The 27,026-nt window shown below is 44.6% G+C and overlaps 1 protein-coding gene across 3 annotated transcripts; it reads right to left on the bottom strand.

The window, feature by feature from the left end:
• Positions 1-506: 506 nt before the first annotated feature.
• GTF2A1 (general transcription factor IIA subunit 1) lies at positions 507-25,687 on the bottom strand. Of its 3 annotated transcripts, none has more exons than XM_075614625.1 (9): positions 24,870-25,687; positions 21,259-21,360; positions 20,361-20,589; positions 19,567-19,631; positions 10,707-10,782; positions 9,380-9,513; positions 8,223-8,645; positions 7,721-7,810; positions 507-3,238 (listed from the first exon to the last, which is right to left on the bottom strand). In XM_075614625.1, exons 1-9 carry the CDS (start codon positions 24,897-24,899, stop codon positions 3,131-3,133), a joined length of 1,257 nt encoding a protein of 418 aa, XP_075470740.1. In that variant the 5' UTR covers positions 24,900-25,687; the 3' UTR covers positions 507-3,130. The 3 variants fall into 3 exon arrangements, with proteins under 3 accessions (XP_075470740.1, XP_075470737.1, XP_075470738.1); XM_075614622.1 differs by lacking the exon at positions 24,870-25,687 and adding an exon at positions 23,474-24,049; XM_075614623.1 differs by lacking the exon at positions 24,870-25,687 and adding an exon at positions 23,492-24,049.
• Between the last annotated feature and the right edge of the window lie 1,339 nt (positions 25,688-27,026).

Raw genomic sequence — 27,026 nt, 5'->3', positions numbered from 1 at the left:
GCAGTTTTACGGTTTAGGATCAAAGAGAGTCTCCATACTCCAACAAGTAACACTTTGCAACTTTGAAGGGAAAGAAAGCAGTCATTTAAACAGATTTGCTTAGACTCAAGGTTTAAGCCTGGCAACCAAGCGAAGCTTGGAGAGATGTGCAGTATTGAAGACAACATTGCTCATTAAAAATGTACAACCTACAATGAGTTTACATGGCCCCCAAAAAAAGGTTTATAGGGTCCCAATTAGTACTTCATATTATCAAAGAATAGAATGTATTACATTGGGGGATTGACTCGTTTTGTAAGAGGTCCTTTACACGGGTACATAGAAGTTGGACAAATTACACCAAAAAAGGGTCAGGTTTAGAACCTTAAAAAGCAGGTCATGGAAACTCTCAAACAGCAGGAAAGAGTTGGGTGTGCTCCCCCCCCCCCCCCCCACCAGAGACACAGACATTCCATCTACAAGGAAAAACCTGGCAACAAAAAACCTACAAGGCCTCTTTTTTTTTTTTTAAATAACTTTAATTAAGGTTTTTGCAAAGGTAAAATATTAAAACTTAAAATAGATCAAATAACAGTTGTCTAATCAGATCCTAAGCGTGGCATTTTAAAACATAATATTCAGTAAGACAAAGAGCAACCTTGATCTGCAATTGTACAGAATGAATTTTACAAACATAATAAATAGATTTGCCCTCCCTTACACAGAACTGTATGTACAACAGCAGTTGACAATAGTAGCTCAAAGTCCCGTCAGTCCCATATAAAAACCAAATCTAGGAACACCCTGATTCACACTGGAACAGCTCAACATACAAAGACTTTCACATTTACCAAAATTAGAGCCGCTCTCTTCATACTCCCCAAAAAGGTTTGTCAAAGAAAGGACAACTGATGCACGTTTGTCTGCAAGGAACGACATGGGGGCTCAGGGTGGCAAGGCGAAACCATAAGTGGCACACGGCGCTCACCATCTATGAGCTTTGGATGCTGGGAGCGGTATTTCTGCCATGTAAATGAGATTAGGGCCACAAGATGAAAGGTTTGTGGAAGCCTTTTAGTCCAGATCACACAGAATATGGTGCTGATCAGTCACCCTAGAGCAGAATGTTGGAAACCACCTACATAAGGCACAGTGAGATGTGCACCTTTGGTCCCATTTTGCAGCACAGAGTTGCTTTGTTCTGCAATCCTTAAAAACGGTCTTCAAGGCAAAAAAGTTCTGTTTGGGGGGGGGGGGGGGGGGGAGAGGAAGGTCATTTACAAGGTCAGAGAGCTCCATATAAAATCACACAGGAGGTGCATCGTCACTGAGGCACAGCGTTACTGAAAAATAATCCAGTAGCAGAGGTGGGGCATAATTTACAGTAAAGCAGGCGTCTGCGACCCAGGAACTGAGGACTGAAAGTCAATGCAACATAGCTAGTTAACCATCTTTCTTCCAATGCAAGTGTCATTTGCATACTAGGCACTAATCCCAAGGCCATGAGCAAAACTTCCCACTTAGTTTAAATCAGAGGTGGCCAACTCCAGTCAAGGACCACCAACAGGCCAGTTATTAGGAATATCCCTGCTTCAGCAGAGGTGGCTCAGTCACCTGTGCTGAAGCAGGGCTATCGTGGAAACCTAACCTGTTGGGAGGCTCTTGAGGACGAGTTGGCCACCCTAGTGTAAAAACTGTTCTCATAGCATTTTAATTCGGGATGTTCACCAATAGGGTCAATTTTGCACTACAGGAGTAAGGCAGCCACCCCTTCAGAAAGGCAAAAAGGGAGATTAAAAAGTGACAGCTCGTCTTGTGCAAGGGCTTCTCCCCCCAGAAAAGATTCATAGACAAAAGGAGGGATAACTTAGTATAAGCAAAGCAATTATTGGCTCATAAGCAAAGGGGACCCAGAACTGTGCAATCATGTATCAGCTGCAGCTTATTGGGAAAATACCATTTACGATGAACCTCCCAATAGTTGTGCTCGGAAAGTAGTTAGTCCACACCAGGAAAGAAGGAATTAACATTGCAATGCATTGCATGTCCCACTGGCTGCAAGTGGTGTTACTAGTTCAACTGGAAGACTGGCTAGTCCATTAAGCATAGAGCATAGACCAGTCTTCCAGATATCATGCTTGCAACCTTTCATTAACTTAGTCACTGCTGAAAAAGCCCACAATGCACTGCACTAGGGGCTTAAACCATGATTTGAAATAAAACTTGCAAGATCCATAATTAAATGTCATATGTAGGACTGTAGGTGGATATAGCAGATGAACCAAGTGCAATGAAGTATCAGGAACCCAACACGGAGCCAAGTATAGCAGCAAGAAAGCTTCCATTTTCATTGTTGGTGGAAATCCAAAAAAAAAAACACAAGTCTGGGCAGAGCAACAACCCCTGCTGAATTTGAAATGCCACACCATGGTTAGGTTAATACTGGACCCTTTTCAGGGTTGGGAGGCCTGCAATGCATTGGAGGAACGCACTACCAGATCTAAACACACTAGAGAAGTAGGTACTGTACTTGTGATGTGCTAAACAGTAGTACTGTGATGGCACCAACAGAACAAACCACAAACACTGACAATTTAGAATGGAAAGACCAACTACCCCTTGGGCGCTCCTCCAGCACAGGAGTTCAGTCAGGAGCACATTTAGGAGAAAAAAAAATAAATAAAAAAAAAACAGGAAAGCAATGTTATAAAGTTCCCAAGCAGCCGATACAAGGTTAGTACAATCTTTACAATAAGACTGCTCAAAGCCTTTAAGTTTTGCTTAGCAAGGGAAGGATAGAGTTATTTGCACAAGGTGGAGAAAGAAAAGATGACAGCTACATGTGAATTTAGAACTCAGTTGCCGCTTTGTCCAGTACACGCATGACAAAGTTATACTTCTGCCCCTTTTGTGCCCAGTTGGTGCGTTTCATGGGTTGGCACGTGTCAGTATTGTCAATGTTTCCCAGTTGCACCAATCCCTCTTGAATCCCAAAGGGTGAAATTGACACTTCCCCCTCAGTCTCTTGACATTGTTTCCAGTTGAGGAAGCACTGCCTGTACCTCATTCATATTTCGCTTTATGACTTTATGCCCTGGTGTTCATCTCAAGCACACCCTCATGTCTTTAAAGGCGAGAGAGGATGAGGGCTTCACCACTCTGCGTCCCCGATGGCTTTGGAGAAGACATAATCTCTCCCATTCAGGTTCATGATGCCATCTTTGAGGTGAAACTTCCACTTGTTTTTACTTCTGTGGATCTGGAATTGAGAGAAAAAAAATAAGATGTTAAATATCAAGCAGAATAAGGAGGGACATTGAATGCTGTTTTTTTAGCTTTACGGGTTAAGTCTCAATTGAACGGAGATTAATGCAGCATGAATATATTCATTTACAAGTTTACAACATTTGAAGCATCTTAAGATACACTGCCAGGTTAAAAAACCCTACCACCGGACTCAATATTAGGAGCAAGCCGCAGCTTAATTCAACCAACCAATGAAAGCAACACTAACCCAACCTTCTTGGGTCTAGTAACCTAACTGGGCCCCAGATGGCATTGGTGCCCTGCACTGTGGGCACTCCCTCCATCCGCTGGTGAGCACACCTAAAATTTCCCAAGCCACAAGGATCCTGGCATAGCCTCACTATCAATACCCACCTCAACTAACCCCTGCAGCAAGGTCACCCCACACGGGTGTGACATACGTATCCCATAACTCTTAAACTTCCAGGGGGAGTGCTCCTCTCCACCGCTCCACCCACGCAGAGACATTAAGTGAGGAAGAGGGGCCTCGCACTTCCTTCCCCAATTAACTTCATGTCCTCCAGTTAACCCCTTCCTGAAAGATGGACCATTCATGAGTAGGTTAGGGCAGGGGATTTTTGTTTGTGGGGGGCGCGGCAGTTGCCGAGGGCCTGCGCTCTTCCGAGGCATTTAAATTAAATGCCGGGGGACAGTGCGAGGCCTCTGCAATCTCAATTTACCAGGATTCAGCCGGCTTCTGGTCACGTCGCCATTACAACGCGGCATCAAACGCCGCGTGGGTAATGGGACGTGTCATGGTAATGCACGTCAAATGACGCAGTGGGGTCCCGTGGCGTCATTTGACATGGGGTCATGGGAGAGGGGGCCGCAAACGCTGGGTCTGGCACACATGGGGCGCAGCTCAAAAACTTTGTGGAAAACCAGACTGTGTGGTGCTCTTAAAACGTACTCAGCAACTTCAATTATAATGTATAACATAGTGTTTGTCCTTGGAGTATCCCACATATAATTGGTGACCACCTATAGCATAAACACCTATTTCCACCAGGTATCAATAAACCGGAAGAGTATAACCCCAATTGGTAAATACTCACACTAGCTAGTGTCCAGCCAAATCATTGAATGGGAAAAAACGGTGTATATAGAGTAAATAAACTCACTTAAGGCAGGTGGTCCTCCAGGGATTAACCTTCCTAGGTGCGTGCATCCGGTACTCCACAGCAAGGGCAGATATCCAGAAGGAGAATTGGAGCACAGCTACAAAAAAATGCTAGAGAGTGTTTCCCAAAATGAGAGGTTTATTATGGTCAGAGCATGGTTGACAGAAAAAATAGAGCCCTCAGGCCCCCACCGACATGTTTCGAGCGTGCGCTCTTTATCAAGGTGTACACCTTGATAAAGAGCGCACGCTCGAAACATGTCGGTGGGGGCCTGAGGGCTCTATTTTTTCTGTCAACCATGCTCTGACCATAATAAACCTCTCATTTTGGGAAACACTCTAGCATTTTTTTGTAGCTGTGCTCCAATTCTCCTTCTGGATATCAAAAACTTTGTGCACCCCTGGGTTAGGGCAAGTAACTCCATGTACAAGTACAATAGTGACGCTTAAGTGGTGGACGGGATAACACTGAAGCGCTACAATGTTTACTAGGTCACACACAGTTTAGAGAAGGGTTTCATAGCCCTAAAGTGGGACTTGTGTAATTGGAGCTGAGGTGGGTGTGTGAATAAATCCGATTACCTCAACACGCAGCAAATAAAAATAGAAACCCCTAAACTCACTGCACCCACATTTCTGTTACTCATTTTGAAGAGAACAGGGAGTTATAGATGCTCAAAAAGGATCAAGTATTCTTATATGTGTCTACTTTCTTTAGTGTTATAATACATTGTCTTAGTCTGTAGCAGAGGTTGAAATAAAAAATAAAATAAAGTGTAATGTTCATAAACTTTAATCAATTTAGACAACAGATACCCATCTTATATTTGTATTGACTTATATTGAGCCAGAGGAAAGCAAACGAAACCGCAGTGTCTCAAAAGGGGAAAAATAATTTCCTTCCCAACTCCAAATAATGGCAATCAGATTTCTACTTGGAATATCCTTCCCATGTTTACTTATTTGGTATATCCCTGTATACACCATGCCTTTCTAAAAAGATGTCCAACATTTTTTGTTGTTGACAATATCGGTTGTATCTGCCATCACAGTCTCCATGAGTAATGAATCCTACAGTGTAACTGACCTTACGGCAAAGAACCCTTTCCTTTGTTGCTGGTGAAATCACCTTTCCTCCAACCTTAAGGGATGGAGGTTTTACTCTCCAAGGGATGAATAGTTATTTTGAAAGCTCCTTGTATTGTGCCCAAATATATTTATATATACTCTTTTCTAATGTAAACTAATCTAATTTAGCTAGCCTCTTCTCATAAGTCATATTTCCCATCCCCTTTATTAATTTGGTGGCTCTTCTCTGCCCTCTCTAGCACCATAATGTCTTTTTTTTATGGAGTGGAGGCCAAAACTGGACTCGGTATTCAAGGTATGGTCTTACTAATGCTTTATAGAGGGGTATAATTATGCTTCTCTTCCATCCAATTCCCATTTCATGAATGAGATCATATTTGCCTTTCCAGCTACTGCATGACATTGGGCACTATTGCCAAGCCTGCTGTCTACAAGCACTCCTAATCCCTCTCCATCAAGGATTCTCCTAAAGTATCCCAATTTGTAAGTCGCCTGTTTATTCTTGGTTCCCAAAAGCATAACCTAACGTTTATGGTTATTAAACCTAATCTGCAATTTACCTGCTTAAGTTTCCAGTCTCTCCAAGTCCTTCCAGAGAGAAATTACATCCTGCTCTGATTCTACTCCCTTACACAATTTAGTGTAATCAGAATAGATTGAAATTTTGCCAACCTCAAGGTCATGAATACACAAGTTAAAAAAGCAGGGGTCCTAGTACCGATCTACTCCACTTACATCTTTAGCCCAACCTGAAAAAGGTTCCATTTATGACAACTCTGTTGTCTATTCTTTAACAAGTTTTCAATCCAGGTGCAAATATTTTTATAGAGTCCAGTTTCCTTTATTTTGTACATTAACCAAAGGGTGCTCAACTCCAGTCCTCAAGCCCTCCCCCCTCTTAACAGGTCAGGTTTTCAGGATATCCCTGCTTCAGCACAGGTGGCTATCAGAGGCTGTCTCGAGGGCTGAAGTTGAGCACCCCTGCACTAACCTCGTGTGGCAAAACCAAGTAGACCACATCAACTGCATTACCCCGGTCTAAATTCCTACTTACCGCCTCAAGGAAACTAATAAGGTTAGTTTGGCATGATCTATCCTTCATAAATCCATGCTGACTATTACATTGTTTTGTTAGCCATTAGGTATTCCTGAATATTATCCCGTACTAAACCTTGCATTGCAGGTCTTAATGTAGTTTGACTATTAATAGGTCAACAAAATAGAAAACTAGCAGTGGGAGAAATTAAAATGATCGAGCCGTTTAGGCGACTTGGCCTTCAACGCACTCGGAAAAAAGCCTTCAGCACACAAGTTAGGATTTCAGATACCAGTTCACAAATAAGGTGAGCTCTGTGCGGCTCACCACTTGAAACTCATGAATAAGACTTGGGAGAGGGGAAGGTTTACTTTATAAGAACCCTGCATTGTGCCCGAAAAGCAGGATCATCAACTTGATGTACAAATAGCTTGAGAAAGACGTCAGGCAACACTTCAAACCCAGATCGTTAATTGGCTGTGGTATTACCAGAAAATCACACCAAGGAAAAAGATTGCGCAGCATGTATGTCAAGCAGAGTTAGCAGGTTGTCACCAACCTATACATACACATTGTGAAGGCAGCTGGATTTAATTACATGAGGAGTGAAAGGCAGGTTTACAGGAAGGGGGGGGGGGGGGGGGAGTTCCAAAATAATGAACTTTTGCAGAGAAAGGACTTAAGCAACAACTGCTGGAATGGAGCTGCAGCTGTCAGTCACTAAAGAGTTAGCCCTGTGTTCCTGTAACAATGTCTCCATGCACAGGGCTGCTGGGCATGGGATAGTGCAGTGCGATATGTTGAACTCTCCTGCCATCTGCTGGCTTGACTTGCACCAACAGATTAAAACTCCAGCATAAAAATATTGGCCTTAAAAAAAAGGGCGATTGTCCCATTACAACCCTGCATCTTTGTAATATGCTGCACGTGTCAAACTGGAGTTTTGGATGCATGGATTACCACTGGGTCTGTCCCTTTAGTAATCACTAAGGTGCACCCACTGCGTTAAAATTTTCCCATCACTAGCAAGGGGCCCGTCTCTCCCCTCAAACGCTGCTCATATGTTCCAGGATTCAGCAAGTTCCTTGCTCTGGTATAATCCAACATTCGTGTCAATGACCGTTACCAACAGATTAGGTGCGATAGCCTACGTTGAAGCTGGATAAATGCCCCCAATAATGCAAAGTTACCTTATCATACTGGCACACAACAACGTTCTCTGTGTCAAACAGCTCCTGTCCCTCCTCATCGCTCACATCATCCTCACTGTTCAGTGGCTCCTGGGAACAGAAGAGAAGGATCAGGGCGGCAGAAAGAAACCTTTAACTAAATAATCCTGACCCCTGATCATTTCAAATCTGGTTCTCTCAAAACCTCTAATAATGGGAATTAAAAAGGCAAGAAACTGAAATATAGAAGACCAGCTCCTGCCACATTAATATTGAATTCTATGAAAATGCTTGAGGGATCAGTGGGGAAGAGAGTCTGGCTACATCTGTATTGCTCTAGGTCAGGAATGGCCAACTCCAGTCCTCAAAGGCCACCAACGGATCAGATTTTCAGGATATCCCTGCTTCAGCACAGGTGACTCAGAATGCACCACCTGTGCCAACGCAGGGTTATCCTGAAAACCCGATCTTTTGGTGGCCATGGAGGACTGGAATTGCCCACGCCTGCTCTAGGTCCTGTTACCTCTTCCACCTGTCCATCCTCTCCATCCTTTTCCTTGTCTTCTTCCTCCTCGTCATCATAATCTTCATCCTCTTCTTCGTCTTCCTCGGACGAGGTGTCTCCGGCCCCATCCACCTGTAGCACGAGCGGGGCTTGCTGCTGCTGCTGCGCTTGCTGCTGTTGCTGCTGCTGCTGCGCTTGCTGCTGTTGCTGCTGCTGCTGCGCTTGCTGCTGTTGCGCTTGCTGCTGTTGCGCTTGCTGCTGTTGCTGCTGTTGGTGTTGGTGCTGCTGACTTGTCACAGTTATTTGTCCCGGTGCTTGAGCTTGAGAAGCAGACATCGTGGTTGGGATGACTTGAGCCTTGTTGCCCGTGAATAGGATCTGCTGAGGCTGGATAATCACTCCGGTCTGCTGGGAGAGGCCTCCAGGAATGGGACCCAGAACCTAACAAAACAAGCGTTATATTTGGAGTATTGAAGATTATGCACAGAGTTTATATGGGAATGTCAGCAAGTAAACAGAACTACTCACAAGTCACAGTCTGTTTATCGAGCTGAATATAAAGACTCAACATAACCAATGAGGGAAAGTAGATGTCAAATGTATAGTATTAAAGTAGCAGCACCAGATGCATCAAAAGAGCAAACCCACTGGAGAAAACAAATCCGCTTAAAGGAGTGATCCGTGCAATATCCTACATGTGCGTTTAATAACAACTTCTGTAATATTAAATACGTCATTAAAAAAAAAAAAAAAAAAAACAGTTTAGATTCAACACTTAATACCATTTTTTTAGGAGTTTTATTATACTGAGCCTCCTTTGATTCCTATAGCAGGTATTAACCCACTTCCCCAGCAGTGCAAGATCTTTGCAACACTTTCCGGTTTGTGATAATTTGTTGCAAGCGTTTCCAGCCGGTTGAGCTGCAAACTCACAATAGATCATGTTACCTTAGTAATAAGACTACATTGTAGCTGCTGAGTTACACGGCCTGAAGGATTAATTGAAACTGAAAGGCAGCCATTTAGCCAACCTTGCCTATTGATCACAGGAGAACTAATCAATCGGCAGCTTGGGTAATTAGTTTTCAATAAAGGTATTCAAAGGCTGTATTTATTAAAAATATATCATTTTAATGACTGCCTCTAAGAGCTGGAGCTAAACATGTGACAGGTACCTGCTGTATCACAGGTGCTTGCACCCCACCAGTCTGCATCTGCGGTATAACTTGCTGCTGTAGGACCATTTGCGGCTGTGGCTGGATGATGTACTGAGCTCCGTTGGCTGTCCTGACCACCTGCAAGAGCTGACCTGTCCAAAGGGAAAAAACAAAGCAACATGAGGGCAAGCTTTGTAGTACAGGAAGGGGTCAGGTGTGACAACATGAAGTCCTCAAATCTTCACTGACATGGACCCCAAACGCATTACAGGCTGCCTGGGACCTAAGGGACATCGTACAATATGAGATGCCGTGGGCAGATATTTGCTGTAAGGCCTCTGATATAGTAGGCTTGAGTAATTTGTGGCTTTTGGGATTTGTATGACGTGCACAACGGGGAGTTGTGGCTGTGACGTCATGTGAACGCGATGGCACCGTCGCGCTTTATCGCACACTATGGCCTGCCTGAGAAGTGCGGCCTGTTCGCGCCATGCACGTTGTCACCCGAATATGGACGCGGCCTAACCTTCTGTAGAAAAGCACACACCTGTTTGCCCTTATGAGAATCCCATTTGCCATACTGGGACTAAAGAACAGACTGCATTGTAAAGTAAAAAAACAAAAAACAAACCTAACCCTGCTTAACAAGCTCATTTAAAGCTTCATGTTGATCACCCATCTGTTTAGCTTCCAAAAGTCACTTATGTTTTTGCATCGTTTGCATTAAACAATTCTTCAGAGAAAGTTTCCCCCAGGAGCGTTCCCGGCAATAGTCATATTGCAATTAAATGATCCATTAAGCGTTGGGATATGTACATGCAGATAATTCAGCAGCTGAATACACATTTCCATACAGTTTTAACAGGTTGAAATCCTGCCTGGGGTTACAAAGTATAGATCTAGCAAACCATTCAGGGACAGACCGTTTGATTTGTAACACCAGCAAATTACACTACAATCTAAATCTTTATTCTTCATGGTACTTGGGCACGTTTAACCCTGGCAGTGCCCCATGACGTAGCGGCTATGCCAATGGTTTTAAAGCATGTTTTGCTATGGGAGAGCAGGTGCAGCGCTGCTGTGGGGGAATCCCTCTTCTGTTCGCGTCCGACACAGTGGTCACTCCAGCGAACGGTCACGTGATCACTATGTGCCGTAAAGGGACCGAGGCACTGCAGCACACAATATGATGCCAATCAAAAAGGCACCCCTTCATTGAAACAGCGGCCCCATATAATAACATGGCTTAGTATATATGGGCCAGTGTTTCTGCTCCTGATTAAAACATGCAAAGTCACACTGCCAGATAAACGAAGTGTATCTGCACGTAAATAAGCACATATACCTGAATTTGTGAACAGTTGCTGGACCGGCGTAACACCAGCAGGCAATGCCAGGGTCGCCGCAGTAGCTGCTGCACTCTGCAAAAACACAGGAAGAGGTCAATATATATATATATATATATATATATATATATATATATATATATATATATATATATATATATATATATATATATATATATATATATATACACAGACACACATACACACATATATACACACACACACACACACACACACACAACTTCATTTATTTTCTTCATTTAACTAAATAAAAAATGTCCAGTTAATAACCATCAGGGATAAGGCATCAGATCCATGCAAACTTAAGTCTTCCTGCATCTCATTCCAATTGAGAAACACAAGAAGCATTACAAGATTTAACTGTTGTGTAACACTGGGGCATTTGGCCAAAGCAGAGTTACATTTCTGTTTATTGATATTTCATGCTACGGCGTGGCTTTATGTGATCTTCCCCTAATAGAGAACATAGTTCCAGTGCCACTAAAAACAGCTTTAAAAATTCAGGCAGGTTACAGACATTAGAATTAAGTCACTACAAAAAAAAAATACGTAGCTTTTTTTATGACGAAAGAGTAATGCAATTTCAAAATTGCAGTGATTAGCAAGTTCGAAAAGCAGAGAAAATTAGTGGTTATTTTTCGAAAGCACAAAACCCCCATCAATTTCATAAGATTAACGGCAGTTTCATACTGTTACATTAATTCCTCTTGCCCACATCTGCGTACAATATCAGGGATATGCTGCTCCCAGCTGAGTAAGGACACCCGACTCTTGGAGACCTATACGCGCTCTCCTCCGTTAGTACGTGTAATCAAGATGACCATTTCCGTATATACAGAATACTCAAGAAATTGAGCAAAATATATATTTTTAAAATAAGTAACAAATTCCTGTTAAAGAAAATACAATAGGGTGGGAATTACCCATGCACTGCCATGGAGGGACCAGAAGAAACGAAAGGTAAGAAAATATTCCGGTTTCTTCTCCAGTCGCTCCATGTCAGTGCATAACATGAGGAAATGTCCCAGAGCAGTTCTCCCTAATAGGGTTGGGTCAATTATAATACAGCCTCCTGGAGGCCCTGCCTCCCAAAACGCTGCTCCTGGTGATGCAGAGACATCTTTTCGATCATGCATGCAAAAGGTATGGAGTGAGGTCAATGTGGCAGCTTTACAGACTTGTTGTGCGGATCCAGTTTTACTGCCCAAGATGTCGCCATTGCTCGTGTGGAACGAGTCCTAATGGTATTTGGGGGTCGCCAACCCTGTCAAATATTTGTTATCTTCTAGTCGCCACCAACTGCTAGCAGCTTCGTAAAATCCAGAGGGGCTGTGGAAAAGCCAAAGGGGAAGTACCTGGAACTGATCGCGATGATCCATCACTGAAACCTCATCTGATGAAACAAGTGGATGGGAATATGCAAGTTGGCATATCCAGATGGATCCAATTTTGAAGTGTCTTTTTAACCGGTTCAAATGCTTGAGGTCTAACCAGTCTGAAGGAACTCTCCTTTTTGGACACCAACTTCTTGGAGGAAACCTCTTCCACCCAGTTTCAGAAAAAAGGCCCTGCGTGCTGCTACAGATCGCACTGATCTTGCTAGTAGTCTCCTAGTCCTGTAGAAACAGGGGACTTATTTTTATAATCTATCGACAGATAAGAATTTTGTGTCCTTCCAAATCCAACGAGACATTCCTGCTTCTTTTGCTTCCAGCAATTTAGAAAAACAAATAGTCCTAGCCCTGGCACGTTGCCGCCATCATGTGTTTGTAAGTGGTTCCTAGGGTGGTGTATAATCTCTTCAGAAGGCCTTACATACTCTTGTCCATTGGATCTCCGAAGAACGCAACATCTTCCAATGGAATAGTCGTCCTGGTGAATATGGCCATTGTGTCCACTCTGGGCAGATTTTCCCAGACCTCATACTCTACAGCAAATTTGCAAGAGTGTATCCTTGCGAGAAGTGCCACTGTTCCCATCAGGATACTTCCACTCGTTAAGGATGAGATCCTTCAACACCTCGAGTACTGGGAAGGTCCTATTCAGCACTGTAAATAATCATATTCAATATATTCAAGTGTTCCTTTTCTTCAGGGAGGTCATTGGTCGATGCACTCTCCTTAAGCCTTTCTATCCTTTCAAGGTTAAAGCTAGAAGATTCATCTATAGCCTCGTTTCCGTTTCAACGAGGAACCCAAATAAATATCTGATGTACTCTGTCAGAATCTGCTCCTGAAAAATCTGACTGCTTCCTGTAAAGTCCTTTGTTTTGGGTTCTTTACTGTGCCATGAAAAGCTTCTTCCTGTGCCGCTTTAAAATGACTCCACCATGGATGATCTGAACCATGTGAAGAATTCTGCCATCTGTGAAGGTGTAATAATAATTTCCCTTGACCCCCAGGCAATTGGTCATTGCAATCCATGCAACAGAGATGCTTATATTTGGTAGTACATTTCTTAGGCTGAACTAAGGAGTCAGTCTTGTAAGGGCTTAGGCTTATTTCCAGAAGGGGATGAAGGGGTTAATGTAGCCATGAGAAGTAAACCTCAGGAGCAGATACACTATCAGAGAAAGCAGACTATAAAATCACAAACTAAAAAATAAAAATAAATATATATATCGAGTCCAGATTGCTAGCTTCCCTCGTGTAACTCAGACAATGTGAGGAAGACGCCCCATGTCTCCACGCCAGTTGGTACTTCCAGTTGCTGCGGACAAGGCACAAAATGACGTCATCACATGCAAGGGACTGGCATGGGACATTGTGAGGGCAGAGGCCAGGCTCAGTGTCTGCCGCGATGACGGTCGTGTGAGGGCCGAGTAGGGCCTACCCATGGCACCTTGTGCTGAAGACTCCGCTTGTTTATGGTCCTGTCTGCGAGGGAGTGACTCCAGTCACCAGCGGTTCCTGGGTGTGAGTAAGGGAGGCCCGGTACGAGGTCTGTCTCCAGAGGAGACGGGGATGAGAGCGGCTCCACACACAAGAGAAAGTTAATCTATGTCCACCTCCAGGGTGGGATAGTTCAGACACCAGAGGAGGGGGTTACATGGGTCAGGTGTGTCCTACCTCAGCTAGGAGGAGCATATCCCCCTCATGTCATGCTCGGACATGGAGGGACAGGAGGGAAAGGAGAAAATTTAAAACAACTTACCGTAATTTTCTTTTCCTGGAACCATGGCAGTGGGCACCTTTGGGTTAATCCCTTCTCACTCTAGGTAGGACAGGAAATAGACTTTTGCAGGTAGGCCATATAAGGCCCCTCCCTCTAACTGTACTTTAGTCTTATGATTCTTCCATAGCTGAAAAATATAACTGATAGTTACCCTCCCTATGAATGTCTAATGCCTATGTGCCCACTGCCATGGTTCCAGGGAAAGAAAATTACGGTAAGTTGTTTAAAATTTTCTCCTTTCCTGATCACCCTGGCAGTGGGCACCTTTGGGACATACCCAAGCAGTGACAATTTTAGGGAGGGATACATAAGAAATAAAAGCCACCAGTTAATGCCTTTATCAGTTTGATCTTTATTAATACACGTTACACTTTATTTCACTACAGATTGTAACACTCTACGTCCAAAGCTTGCGTCAGCTGATGATTGTACGTCTAGTCTGTAGTATTTCAAAAATGTATTGAATGAGGACCAGACAGCCGCTTTGCATATCTGTCCTGGTGTAGCTTGTGCTTTAAATGCCCATGATGTAGACATGGCCCTCGTAGAATGAGCTTTAATGTTCAAAGGTTTATCTTGTCCTTTGCTTTCATAAGCTTTTTTAATACAAGACACTATCCACTGAGAAATTGTTGTCTTTGATGCTGCTTGACCTTTCTTTGATCCCTCTGGTATGATGAATAGTCTGTCTGACTTTCTGATATCTCGCATCCTTTCCATGTACACTTTTAGGCATTTCACCACGTCTAATTTGTGTAGTCTTTCTTCTTTCTTATTCTTTGGTTCTGGACAGAATGACGGAATCACGATTTCCTGATTCATATGGAACTGAGATACAACCTTTGGCAGAAATTGATGCACTGGTCTGAGAACTGCCTTGTCTTGATATATGACTAGGAATGGTTCCTTGGCTGATAGTGCCTGTAGTTCTCCCACTCTCCTTGCTGGGGTGATTGAGATCAAAAACGCCATCTTCCATGATAACCAACTTAAGCCTATCTCCTGTATAGGTTCAAACGGAGATGCCGTTAATACATCCAATACTAGAGACAAGTCCCATGTAGGTACTCTGTTTTTCATTTGAGGTCTTAGTCTTTTAACTGCCTGCAAAACCTGATGATTAATCTTTCCATTGCCAGATTTCTTTCCAATAAGGCTGATAGTACTTTCAACGAGCTAAGACTGAGACCCTTCTCAAATCCCTTTTGTAGGAACTCTACTATTGACACAATTCTAGGTGAAAGGAAATTTTGTTTTTCTTTTTCGCACCAATTGCGAAAGCAAAGCCAGATTCTATGGTATACTTTTGATGTGGATCCTTTTCTTGCGTGTAAAAGGGTCTGGATTGTTTTGTTTGAACAACCTTTCAGTCTCAATGTTTCCCGCTCAATCGCCATGCCGTCAAGGCCCATTGTTTGGCGTTCGGATGACATATTGGCCCGTTGCATCAGTCCTTTGCGATCTGATATGTGCCATGGTGTATCTACTGCCATATTTACCAAGAGTGAGAACCAAAGCCTTCTTGGCCAGTATGGTGCTACAAATATCACCTCTGCTTGGTCTTCCCTGATTTTCCAGATTGCTTTCGGAATTAGGGGAATTGGAGGGAACAGGTATGCCAACTTGAAGTCCCATTTGCAGCTGAGAGCATCTGTACTTTTTGCGCTTGGATGAAACTGTCTTGCACAGTAGTTCTTTACCTTGCGGTTCTGATGTGTCGCCATGAGATCTATGTCTGGCTGACCCCATCTCTCTACCAGTTCTTGAAACACCTGTGGGTCTAATGCCCATTCTCCTGGGTGTATAATGTTGCGACTTAGAAAGTCTGCTGTGACATTTTCCAGTCCTGGGATATGTATGGCTGTAATTTCCGATAAGTGGCGCTCTGCCCAAAAAAGGATTTCTGCTGTGAGATTCATCAGCTTTCTGCTCCTGGTTCCTCCTTGTTTGGCTATATATTTGACAACTGACCTGTTGTCAGATTCTATCTTTATATTGCCACCATTTATTTCGTCTTGGAAAGCTTCTAGGGCCCTTTGTACTGCTTTTAGTTCCAGCAGATTTGATGGAAGATACTTTTCCTGGTTTGTCCAGGTTCCTTGCACCAATGTTTCTCCCATTTCGGCACCCAACCTGCGTTGCTCGCATCTGTTGTAATTCTTTTCCACTGTACTGGGTGTAGTGTTTGTCCTTTTCCCAGGTTTCGGGTATCTTCCCACCACTTTAATTCCTGTTTTGTGTGTGGGTGTAACAAGATTCTTTGTCTTGTGTTTTTGTGATTCCCGTTCCATTGTTGTAAAAAATTGTTTTGTAATGGTCTCATATGTAGCGCTGCCCATTTTGTGACTCTTAATGTTGAAGTGAATTTTCCTAGAAGCTTCATGCATTCTTCTGCTGAAGTTCTGGTTGCTTTCTGAGCTTCTTTGTTTGCATAGTTATGTCTTGCCTCTGTGTCTGGCAGTCTCACTTCTCCTTTTGCCGTATCGAATTCTACCCCCCAAAAAATCTTAATAGTTGAGTGGGTATGAGATGACTTGTCTCTGTTTATTAACCAACCATGCTGTTCCAGGAAGGTTATGACCATCTTCTGGTCTTGTTGTAGTTTCTCCAGACTTTTTGATTTTACCAGGATGTCGTCCAGGTATGGGTATATTTCTACCCCTCTTTCTCTCATTTCTACCACTAAATGGGCTAGACTTTTTGTAGACGTTCTTGGGGAAGTCGCCAGACCAAATGGCAGTGCTGTGTACTGATAATGATCTTGGTTCACTGCAAACCTAAGAAATCTTTGGTGTCCCTTTGCTATCGGCACATGTAGATAAGCGTTTAAGTCTATCGCCACCATCCAGTCTCCTGGTTGTACCTCTTGAATAATCAGGTTCAACGATACCATCTTGAATTTTCTTATTTTCAAGAATGAATTTACCTTTCTTAGGTCTAGGATTGCTCTGTAATCTCCTGAAGGTTTTTGTACTAGAAATATTCTGGAATAAATTCCACTTCCTCTGTCTTCCTGAGGTACTTCTTTATTACTTCCTCTTGTAATAACTTCTTTAAAGCCGAATTCATTTGCCTTCTATTTTCCTTGGACTTTACCCATGTTATTAGGCCCATATTTCTTCTTGGTATTTCTCTGAACTCTATACTGTACCCCTGACGAATGGTTTCTAATACCCAATTGTCCTGTATTGTTTTGGCCCACGTTGCAGAAAACTGCGTCAGTCTTCCTCCTACTGGCAACTGCTGGGCCCTTTGACCTTCATGTGAACTTGTTCTTGGCAAATGATCCTCTTCCTCTGGCGCCTCGAAAAAGCCGGTTCTGGCTGCCCCTCCATGTTGTTTGCCCTGGAAACGACCTGCCAGGTCTATAGGTCTTTGCTTCCTTATACTGATTTTTATTAGACTGTTGAAAACCCGAATCTTCTGGTCCTGTTTTCCTGGGGCAAAAAAGTGCTCTTACCTCCTGATGCTTTTGTTATTATGGCATCCAGTTTGTTGCCAAAGAGGAATTCACCTTCAAACGGTAATCCGCATAAGATATTCTTTGATGCTGTGTCAGCCATCCACTGTCAGCCATAAAGCCCTTCTTGCTGATACCGCTAGCGCCATAGATTTAGCTGCTAATTTTACCACATCCAAAGAGGCTTCTGCTATGTAGTCTGTTGCCCACTTTACTTCGGACAGTGCCTTCAGAATAGCACTTCTTTTTACACCTCTTCTATGTTGGCAATCCACACTGCTGACGTTGCTATGGCTGGTTTTAGGATGTCCCTGCTGTGACGTATGCTTTTTTCAATACGTAATCCATCTTCCTATCCATAGTGTCCTTTAATGATGCAGCTTCCTCTATTGGGATAGTGGTCTTTTTTACTATTCTGGATATAGCAGTATCCACCTTTGGGCCAACATCCCAAAATTTTACCTCTTGTGGGAATGGATACATCTTCCCAAATCTTTTAGGCGTAAATACTTTGGTGTCTGGTCGCGTCAACTCTGCTTGAATGAGGTCTTTAATTACCTGATGAATAGGAAAAACTCAACTTTTTCTTTGTCTTGACCCAAAATGTTTATCTTTCTTGTGGGTTAACTCCTCAGTATCTTCTAATTCCAATGCCTGCCTCATGGCCTTGATGAGTGGATCCCCCATTTCTACATCAAATTCAGATTCCTCTTCCTGAATATTTTGATCTGATGAATCCATTTCACCCTCTGATACTTGAAAACATTCAATGTCAGAATCATCTGATGAAAAACCTTTCCCTTTATCCAGACTGGTTTGGGATCTAGATCTTTTTTGCGCAGGATTAACCGCTTGCTGAACTGCCGCATCAACACTCTGTTTAACTGCCTCCTTCATTAATACAAGGAAAGTGCTCATTTGTTTGTTGGAATCCCCTGCAGCTGCCTTAAGACAATCTTCACACAATTTCTTCCCTATTAGGGCTGGTATCTCGCAAGCTGCACACCATTTAGTTTTCTTAGCAACCTTCCTTTTATGTTGCAGGGATTCCCCGTACCCTTTGAAGATTCTGCTTCTGGGAGGGTAACCACCGAACTATTTTAATAAAAACAAAATAAATACTAAATATACACCCTAATGTATATAGTTCCTCTCTCTTTCCCATGTAGAACTAAAACTAAGGACTCACCTAGTCTTGGGAACTGAACTTTTAGGGGTCTACATTTTCGAATCCATTTCTAGCACTTGGCTTCTCCCTGCTGAGTGTTCCATGCTGCCGTTTTTCATTCACACACACACAGTGTGTCCGTCGCTCCTACAACGTCACCACAGTGCTCGTGCACGGCCCGCGTGTCTGTGCACGCATCCGCCGGCCGTGATGCGCACGCTCCCGTGCACTGTTCCCTCTACCGCAGCGTTCCAGACGCTAGCTCGGTCAATCTGAGCCTTTTTTACGGCTCGCAGCTGTGGCTGCTCCCCCCCGCGTTGTACCGGGTTCCTGGTGGTTTCTTACCGCAGCGTACCAGACGCTAGTGCGGTGAGTCTGAGCCTCCACGGGGCTCTCAGCTGCAGCTGCTATGCTCCCCCTCCCTTTGTGTCGGGTTAATGGGGTTTCCTTTGCAAGTAAGCCTCCACGGCCTGCGGCTGCAGCTGCTCCCCACCCCACGAATGTATTGGGTTCCTGGGGGTTCCCCCGACTCTTAGGGGTCTCCGTCTTGCCACCCGCATGGGCGCGTCGATCGGAACTTCAGGGCAGAGAGGTTGAGGTCCCTGGATAGCTGCACAAGGTGCAGTAGGTGAGTCCTTTAGAAAATAAAAAATCCTACTCCTAGCTGTGAGGACAGGAAAAAGACTAAAGTGCAGGTAGAGGGAGGGGCCTTATATGGCCTACTTGCAAAAGTGTGGCCTACCTGCAAAAGTGTATTTCCTGTCCTACCTAGAGTGAGAATGGATTAACCCAAAGGTGCCCACTACCAGGGTGATCAGGAAATGGGGTTTGAAAGATAGCAGGGGGGAAGGGGGGGAGAGAGAGACTTCAGGTATTAAAAAAAAAAAAAAAGCACAGTATGTATTTTTGTTCGTGGGAACTAATTGTACGTAAATAAATCTAATTATCTCTAAAGGGCTTTGGGGTTTCATGCAAACACCACCGAAAAGGAAAACGGGGAGTGAAGTACTTTGGTAGGCAAGAGGTCACGTCATACCATCCCTTGTTGGTTCATGTGTTGAATCAGCTTGGAATCTTGTACAAGTACCTGCTGCTGAGCGGCTGCAGTGAGGGGGGGAAAAGAAAATAATGGAAGGTCATTTACTAGGTTTGCAAATGCCCTTACTCAATAAGAAACAAACCCCATAAAACATCTGCCATTTTCAAAAGGTCACAAGTAGGTCCCCCCCCTCCTCCTTTTTAAGTACAACTGCATCTTTCTAAGGACAGCTTAACTGTGCAAACCCACATAGCGAACCAGAAAATAACCTATTGTAAAGGTCTAATTAGCATCCTTAAACAATTCTAACCACGCTAATAGTACAGATGTGGCCGCTTTCATTTTTTGTGGCAGTTAATTACAACTTCAATTTTTTTTTATGGGCATTTCAATAGGGGACTGTTTGTCAACCAAGTGTACCCTCATTCCTTAACCCACCCTGCCCTCAGAGAGCCAATAAAGATAAGGGGAGGAGGGCAGGGGTTCCGCCTGTGACAGCACTTTAACAGTGACAGAATGGGAGCAGCCACGGGGAATCAACAATCCCCCCCTTCCCTCGTCTCAGCATGTTTACAAACCAACTATAAATGCAGTATTCAATCATACTTATATGTGGCTGAAATTGATTAAAACAATTTTATATATTAAATAACCCAGATGTGACTCAAGTAACTTGTCACTGCTATTAGTACAGTTTGGTCCTAGGAGGAATTACCCCCCTTAACCAATAAGTTGTATGTTACATGGGACATCCCGTGTGTGTCACTGTACAGCACCCCGTCCCGCCTGACCTTGGTGTGAGGCTGGGATAAGGACTTGCTGTGTGTGCGTTTGGTGATGGGCTGCATGTTGCAGCTGCTGGATGTGGTGTTGGTGCTGTTGCTGTTGCTGCTGTTGCTGCTGATGGAGATGATGCTGCTGCTGTTGCTGATGTTGCTGTTGCTGCTGCAGAAGTAGCTGTTGTTCCTCCGAGTGAAACCCATCTACTGCTTTAGACTGCATCAGCTTATTCTCCCACAGCTAGAAACAGAACAATCTCATCAGGGACCCTTGGTACAATGTCAAGAGCCATCTTATGGCCCCGAGCCCAGCCATCCCAAATACAGAGCAGAAAGGTTCTGGTAGGTAGCAAGTGGCAAAATCACAGGCGTGTCAAGATCTCCAGACTTCTAAATACAAATTCAAGGGCAGTCCCTTTTTAAATCTAAATCGGCCCGAGGGTGACCCTGATACTGTGGACCAGATAAATGATAAAAATGTGCATTGTATTTGTAGAGGCAGGTTATACCATGATTCATTAAAATCGGTCACTAAAACAAAAATGTTGATTATGTGCATTACGTGCTAGAAAAAGACCATGACAACTAATAAGACATCATATCGAAGATTACACCCACACCTGCTCCAGTCTCCCAAGCTGTAGGACGATTGCATATCTTGCTCACGGGTGGCCAACTCCAGTCCTCAAGGGCCACCCACAGGTCAGGTTTCAAGCATATCCCTGCTTCAGCACAGGTGATGCAGTCAAAGACAGCCACTTGTGCTGAAGCAGGGATATGCTGGAAACCGGACCCGTGGGTGGCTCTTGAGGACTGGAGTTGGCCAACTCTGATCTTGCTGGTAGAATAGCTTTGTAATAAGTTAGGCAGCGACTGGTTGTACACAATCTAGTTTGGGATTTATACTCACCGTTTTAAGTTCCATAAGAACTTGCTCATCAACTCCCTCATCCAGGAAAAGCTCTCGGACATCATTGATGACATCCTCAATAACAGACCTGTACAGTTTAGGCTATTAAAAAAAATAATAATAATAAAATCTCCATATACAAACATTAAAGTAATGTTAAAGCTTTAAACCCATGCATTTGTTAAAGAGCAAATGTATTTGACTATGGAATTAAATCTGAATGCTCGCGATCCTAAAAATACTATTGAAAACAAAAACAAAATAGATAAAAACACGAAGCGTATTTAAAAATATTCATGGCAAATGTAGATATGCATCTGCTTTTGTCAAATAATTACATTTCAGATAACAATACAATGTATAGCTGGAAAGGTGAGGTGAGGCTGATTCGCTACAGAACTTATTTTATGAGCTAGGCAAATGCCATTTTATAAATAAAGTAAAAACTGTATGTACTTTTGCCAAAGGCATATAGATATGCACACGTCGTTAAGCGTGCTAGGCATGGGTCAGGAAATTTATGCACGAGTTTCTATTGTTCAAATACCAACAATTTTGTGATGGCTTCTATAAAAGTCCAGTAGATTCTGCACATATACTTTTAATGTTTGGAAATATTTGGTGTAGCTTCTTGATTTCTGTAAAACATTTCAGAAAACAAAGTTGCTAATTTTATCTGGATCGTTAATTTGACAAACTGCACTTCTAGTACCATGTCCCATCTACATAGGTAACCGGGTGAGGTAGTAAACTTCAGCCAAACACCCTAACAGGATATCTACAATGTGTATTAGGACTTGCCACCTAATAATAATGAAGCAGTTGTATTATTTAATAGGCTAGACCAGGAGGGCCAACTCCAGTCCTTAAGAGCCACCAACAGGTCAGGTTGTAAGGATATCCCTGCTTCAGCACAGACAGCTCAGTCAAAGACTGCACCACCAGTGCTGAAGTAGGGATATCCTTGAAACCTGACCTGTCGGTGGCCCTTGAGGGCTGGAGTTGGCCACTCCCGTTCTAGATGAAGAAATGGAAAACTGTTGTAAGATGCAACTTCTCTCCAGCATTTTTTGCCTATTACACAATTTGTGTAAATCAATACCATTATTTAACAACATCAATTGCTTCGACATTTCCACAACGCGTAGTTCGACATTTACTAAAACTTCGCATAGTGACGGCGACGTTGCAGCAAAAACAGATGCATTGCCGCCATCATGTGCGCTTATAGTAAGCGTGACTGCTTGGTCGCGATCGCCAGAAGTTCTCAATTTGATTTTTCCAGCGACCGCAGGCCGACGTCACCGTCACTATAAGCATAGCCCAAGGGTAAACATTTCAGCATCTATACAAACTTAGCTACTTAAATGTCCTTGCTTAATCTTCTTTTCACTAGTGACCTGCAACCCAGTCCGACCATTTCTCTCTGCATCGACCTACAACCAATGCAGAATGAGCCACAACGCAAATCAAGGCAAGACAAATGCAGCCTCATTACTACCCTAGCAAAGAGCTCATGTAGCAGCAAATCCATCATATCTAAAAATTATAGCTACATCATCGTCATCACTGCATACTTAAAGTGTTAGGTTACTATCTATGTAAATCCTGGGTTATACATGTTTATACAGTGATGACTGGAAACTGAAAATAAAACAATCCATACTACCAAAAAATGAGCAATCAAGTTGTTGCCTGAAGCACATGCAGATAAGGGACATTGCCAATGTTACAAGGAACAGAAATAAATGTTTTCTACCATATGGCGCTGGAAGTGACAAGGATACCATGATGTAGTAAGAGTACTTAAAAATACACAAACCCAAACAGAAGTAGTCAACAATATAAATTTGCCATATTGGATGTAGCACTGAGGCCTTTTGTTCTATACTTTAAATTTTCTTGCAACAAAGCAGCAAAGAGGCCCCTAACTATGGGCAGGTCTACATACAGTATGTATGCAAATATATACACCCCCTGCATTCTATTGTGTTTAGGAAACCACTTCTGAGGCAAAAAAAATGCACCATGTGTATCAAAGCAAAAAAGTGACACGCACACAAACAAACAATCTTTGAGACAGGGTAAAATTAATTTGCCACGTATACACAACTTTGCTGCTGTGATAAATAAAATAGACATGTATGCATAGCGAGTGCGTACACTGTGGGCGCATAAACAAAACAAGTAGATAAATGTATACGACAGATACTACCTTGTATGCTAGCAATACCTTCATTGTATCTTTGGGGAAATAATCCTGCATACAACTACAACTATTTTTTCTCTTCAGGAGCAAAGGATCTAGCCCCAGAAAATGTATAAATCACAGGATATTTGGTGATAGGAAGGCACAGCAATGAGCTGGGGAAGTACTACGCTTCTCCACCAGCGAGGAAAGAATATAAAGGGAGAGCAGGAAGCAGCAGCCAGGCTGTGAGCCTCCTCCTAGCACACCAGCACCTCCCAGGCTGAGGCCTCCTATTTAAAAGGGGGGGAGGGGGTAAAGAGGGGTGACGTCAGCAGCCAAAGCACCTTCCCATCCTGGCAGAGTCTATATTAGAGAGCTGCTATGGCTGTATATAACCAGGGCGGCTGGGGGAGCACGGGCACAAGCTGGGAGGAAGACATGATGGAGAGGGGCTGCTGCTGCTGCTGCTCACCCCCCTGCAACGCACCCCCCTGCAACGCGTTATAGGGAGGCAGTGGGGTTCCTTTTAATAATAACTACCCCTCTTAAGAATTAGCCATAAAAGCCACAAATCCGGTGATTTTTTCTTTTTATTATTATTTGCAATTAAAATGCGTGATTTCACATGGCTCGTTGTCTTGATGCGGGGGGGGGGGGGGGGGAGGGATTGGGAAGGATCCCCCCCAGAAAGCCCCACAATAGTCTGGCAGGTCGGTGCGGGAAGGGGCATATTCTTGTGCTTTTAAAATGGCTCCTGAGCGAAACCAGCAGTGTGTGCTGGCAAAATACAGCGCTATATCCTGCCCCCCCCGGGTATACACGCAGGCTGGGGCTTTACCCAGGGGGAAGATCCCCAGACTGGGAGCACACCCGTGGGGGGTGATGGTATCCATCGCCCATTATTTGCTGCCTGCCTACCCCTCTGCTAATACAGAGACCGACATCTTTAAAGTGACCCCCTCTTAATGCGGTGTATGTCTTTATACAATGTTATAAGGCTTAGATCACAGCGACATTGCAGCCTCTGCAATACAAACCTCAGCACAGGACACACAACATGACAAATACAACATATACACACTATATATAATATATGGGGTGGGGGGGAGGGAATGCAGAAACAGGCTGCAAATAATATGGCCGCTCTGTGCAGATTCCCTCCAAATTTGATGCCGAGTTTGGGGGACCCCCTCCCCCTCGTGTTACAATGTAACTGCAGATACGGTCACTGGGATACCCTTGTACTAAGAACCCCCCCCCCCCCCCATAGTGCCTCATACCCCAGGTTATGACACCTACTCATGTACACCAAGGCAGGCCTCCCCCAACAGGTACAGAAGGGGTTAACATACCCCGCTCCCACATTAGTAGCCCCCCAGAGGGTCGGTTATCTGCCCACCTCCCCCCACAGGGTCCTTACCACGGGGTTTGTGTTAGTCGAGCTCGCCATTTCCAAGTTTTAGTGACTGTGGGAGGGGGGGGGGGGGGGGAGAGAGAGAGGGGGCAAACCCTGTCCTAAATACCCCCGACACTCACCCCAGGGGAGACCCTCCTTATACCTGCCCCCAAAGCAAACAGTCAACCCCACACGGGTAATAAAAACCCAGCACCCACAGAGGGTAAAAACAGGAGGGGATAATAATAATAAAAGGAATCACTACTAACCCCTGCCCCCCAACAAACCCCCCACACACAGGTCAATAAAACAGTAACTATATATACCCCTCACAACGGGGCAATAACACTAAAAAAGGGGAGGGGTATCCTGGGGCAATTAAAACACCACTGACTGCTCCATCAGACAGTATCATGGGAAAGGAAAAGTCATACAAATAGGCAGTTGGGGGGCATTAAAAAGGGGGGGGGTTGGGGTAATAAAGGTCTGAGGGTATTAAGTGGAGTCGAATGGTAATTGTGACCACAGATGGACGGCGACGGGGTATTAAAAGGACGGGATATGAGGCGCCTGGAGGGGTAAGAGCCGGTGCGAGGTGATTAAAGGGGGTTGGGGGTATTTAGAGGCAGCGGGGGCAATTAATCTGAGTAATAGAATGTGGGGGTATAGGTGAGGGTGTCTGTCCCCTCCCAGGGGTGGGTGCCCGCGGGGAGGCCGCCGGTAGGTTAGCCTGGATGGGGCCGCCGCTGCCAGCCGTCTGCTCCCGGCCGCCGCTCTCCTTATATACCGACACACCGAGCTGCGGAGACACGGCCAGGTCACGGGGGGAGGCCGCGCGAGAGCTCGCGAGATCACAGCGCGTCAGAGGGGAGGGGCGTGGCGGGAGGTGTAGTTTGCTGTGTGCTGCAGCGAGAGGCTGGAAACAGCCTGTGCGTGTCATAGCAGGGGGCGGGGCGGACCGCGCGGGGCAGGATTAGCCTGTGCGTGTCATAGCAGGGGGCGGGCCGCGCAGATGGGCGAATACACAGGTGCAGGGCCGCAGACAGCTCTCCCGGGGCGGCCCTGTCTCACACTCACACTCACACATACAGTATATACAGTATATACACACACCTCGCTCTCACCTCTATTTCTGTAACCTCCCGCACCCCCCTCCATTTCTGTAACCTCCTTCCCTCCTCACACACTCTCTCCTCACAAACTCCACCCCCACTCCCCTCCTCACAAACTCCATCCCCCACACCTCCTCACACACTCCATCCACCCCGTCCTCACACACTCCATCCCCCACTCCATACACCCCGTCCTCACACACTCCATCCACCCCCTTCCCTCCTCACACACTCCATCCACCCCCTCACAAACTCCATCCCCTCACAAATTCCATCCACCCCACCTCACACACTTCATCCACACACTCCATCCACCCCACCTCCTCACACACTCCACCCCCCTCCCCTCACTCAATTCCCCCTCACTCCATCCCCCGTCCTCACACTCCACCCAACCCTCACCACACTCCATCCCCCTCCCCTCTTCACACTCCATCCCCTTCCCTCCCCTCACACTCCACCCCCTCTCCTCCTCACACTCCATCCCTCCCTCCAATCCCTTCCTCACACTCCATCCCTCACTCCCCTCCTCACACTCCATCCCTTCTCCCCTCCACACACAATAACCCCGGTTGGGCCCGGCCAAATTCCGGGGCTTGAGTGAATGCTGGGCTGCAGTGGGGGATAGATGGCGCTCTGCAGCCAGAAGTGGATGATGGGCACAAGCTCTGGCTGGGCTTAACTTCCAGCGCCGGGCCCGGGACAGCTGCCTTGTCTCTCCCCCCTTGTCAGCGGCCCTGCATAGATGAATAAATAGAATAAAGAAATAGACATTAGACAGTTGTATAGTTATACTTAAACAGGTAGATAAACACATAGACGCACAGGAATATACAAGTACTGTATATAAATAGGTAGCCATGCATATATACAGATACGTAGGCTTACTGGCAGATGTATGTATGTATGTACTGTATATCTTTTATTTATATAGCACCATTTATGTACATAGCGCTTCCCAGCGGTAATACACATAATAATATAACACATAATGGGAATAAGCGCTTCAGACATAAAAGTAACATTAGGAAAAGGAGTCTCTGTCCCGAAGAGCTCACAATCTAAGTGG

This window comes from Ascaphus truei, chromosome 9 (genome assembly GCF_040206685.1).
Source record: "Ascaphus truei isolate aAscTru1 chromosome 9, aAscTru1.hap1, whole genome shotgun sequence".
Taxonomy (NCBI): domain Eukaryota; kingdom Metazoa; phylum Chordata; class Amphibia; order Anura; family Ascaphidae; genus Ascaphus; species Ascaphus truei.
Note: the sequence above shows the minus strand (reverse complement) of the source record. Positions and strands in the feature narration are given on the sequence as shown.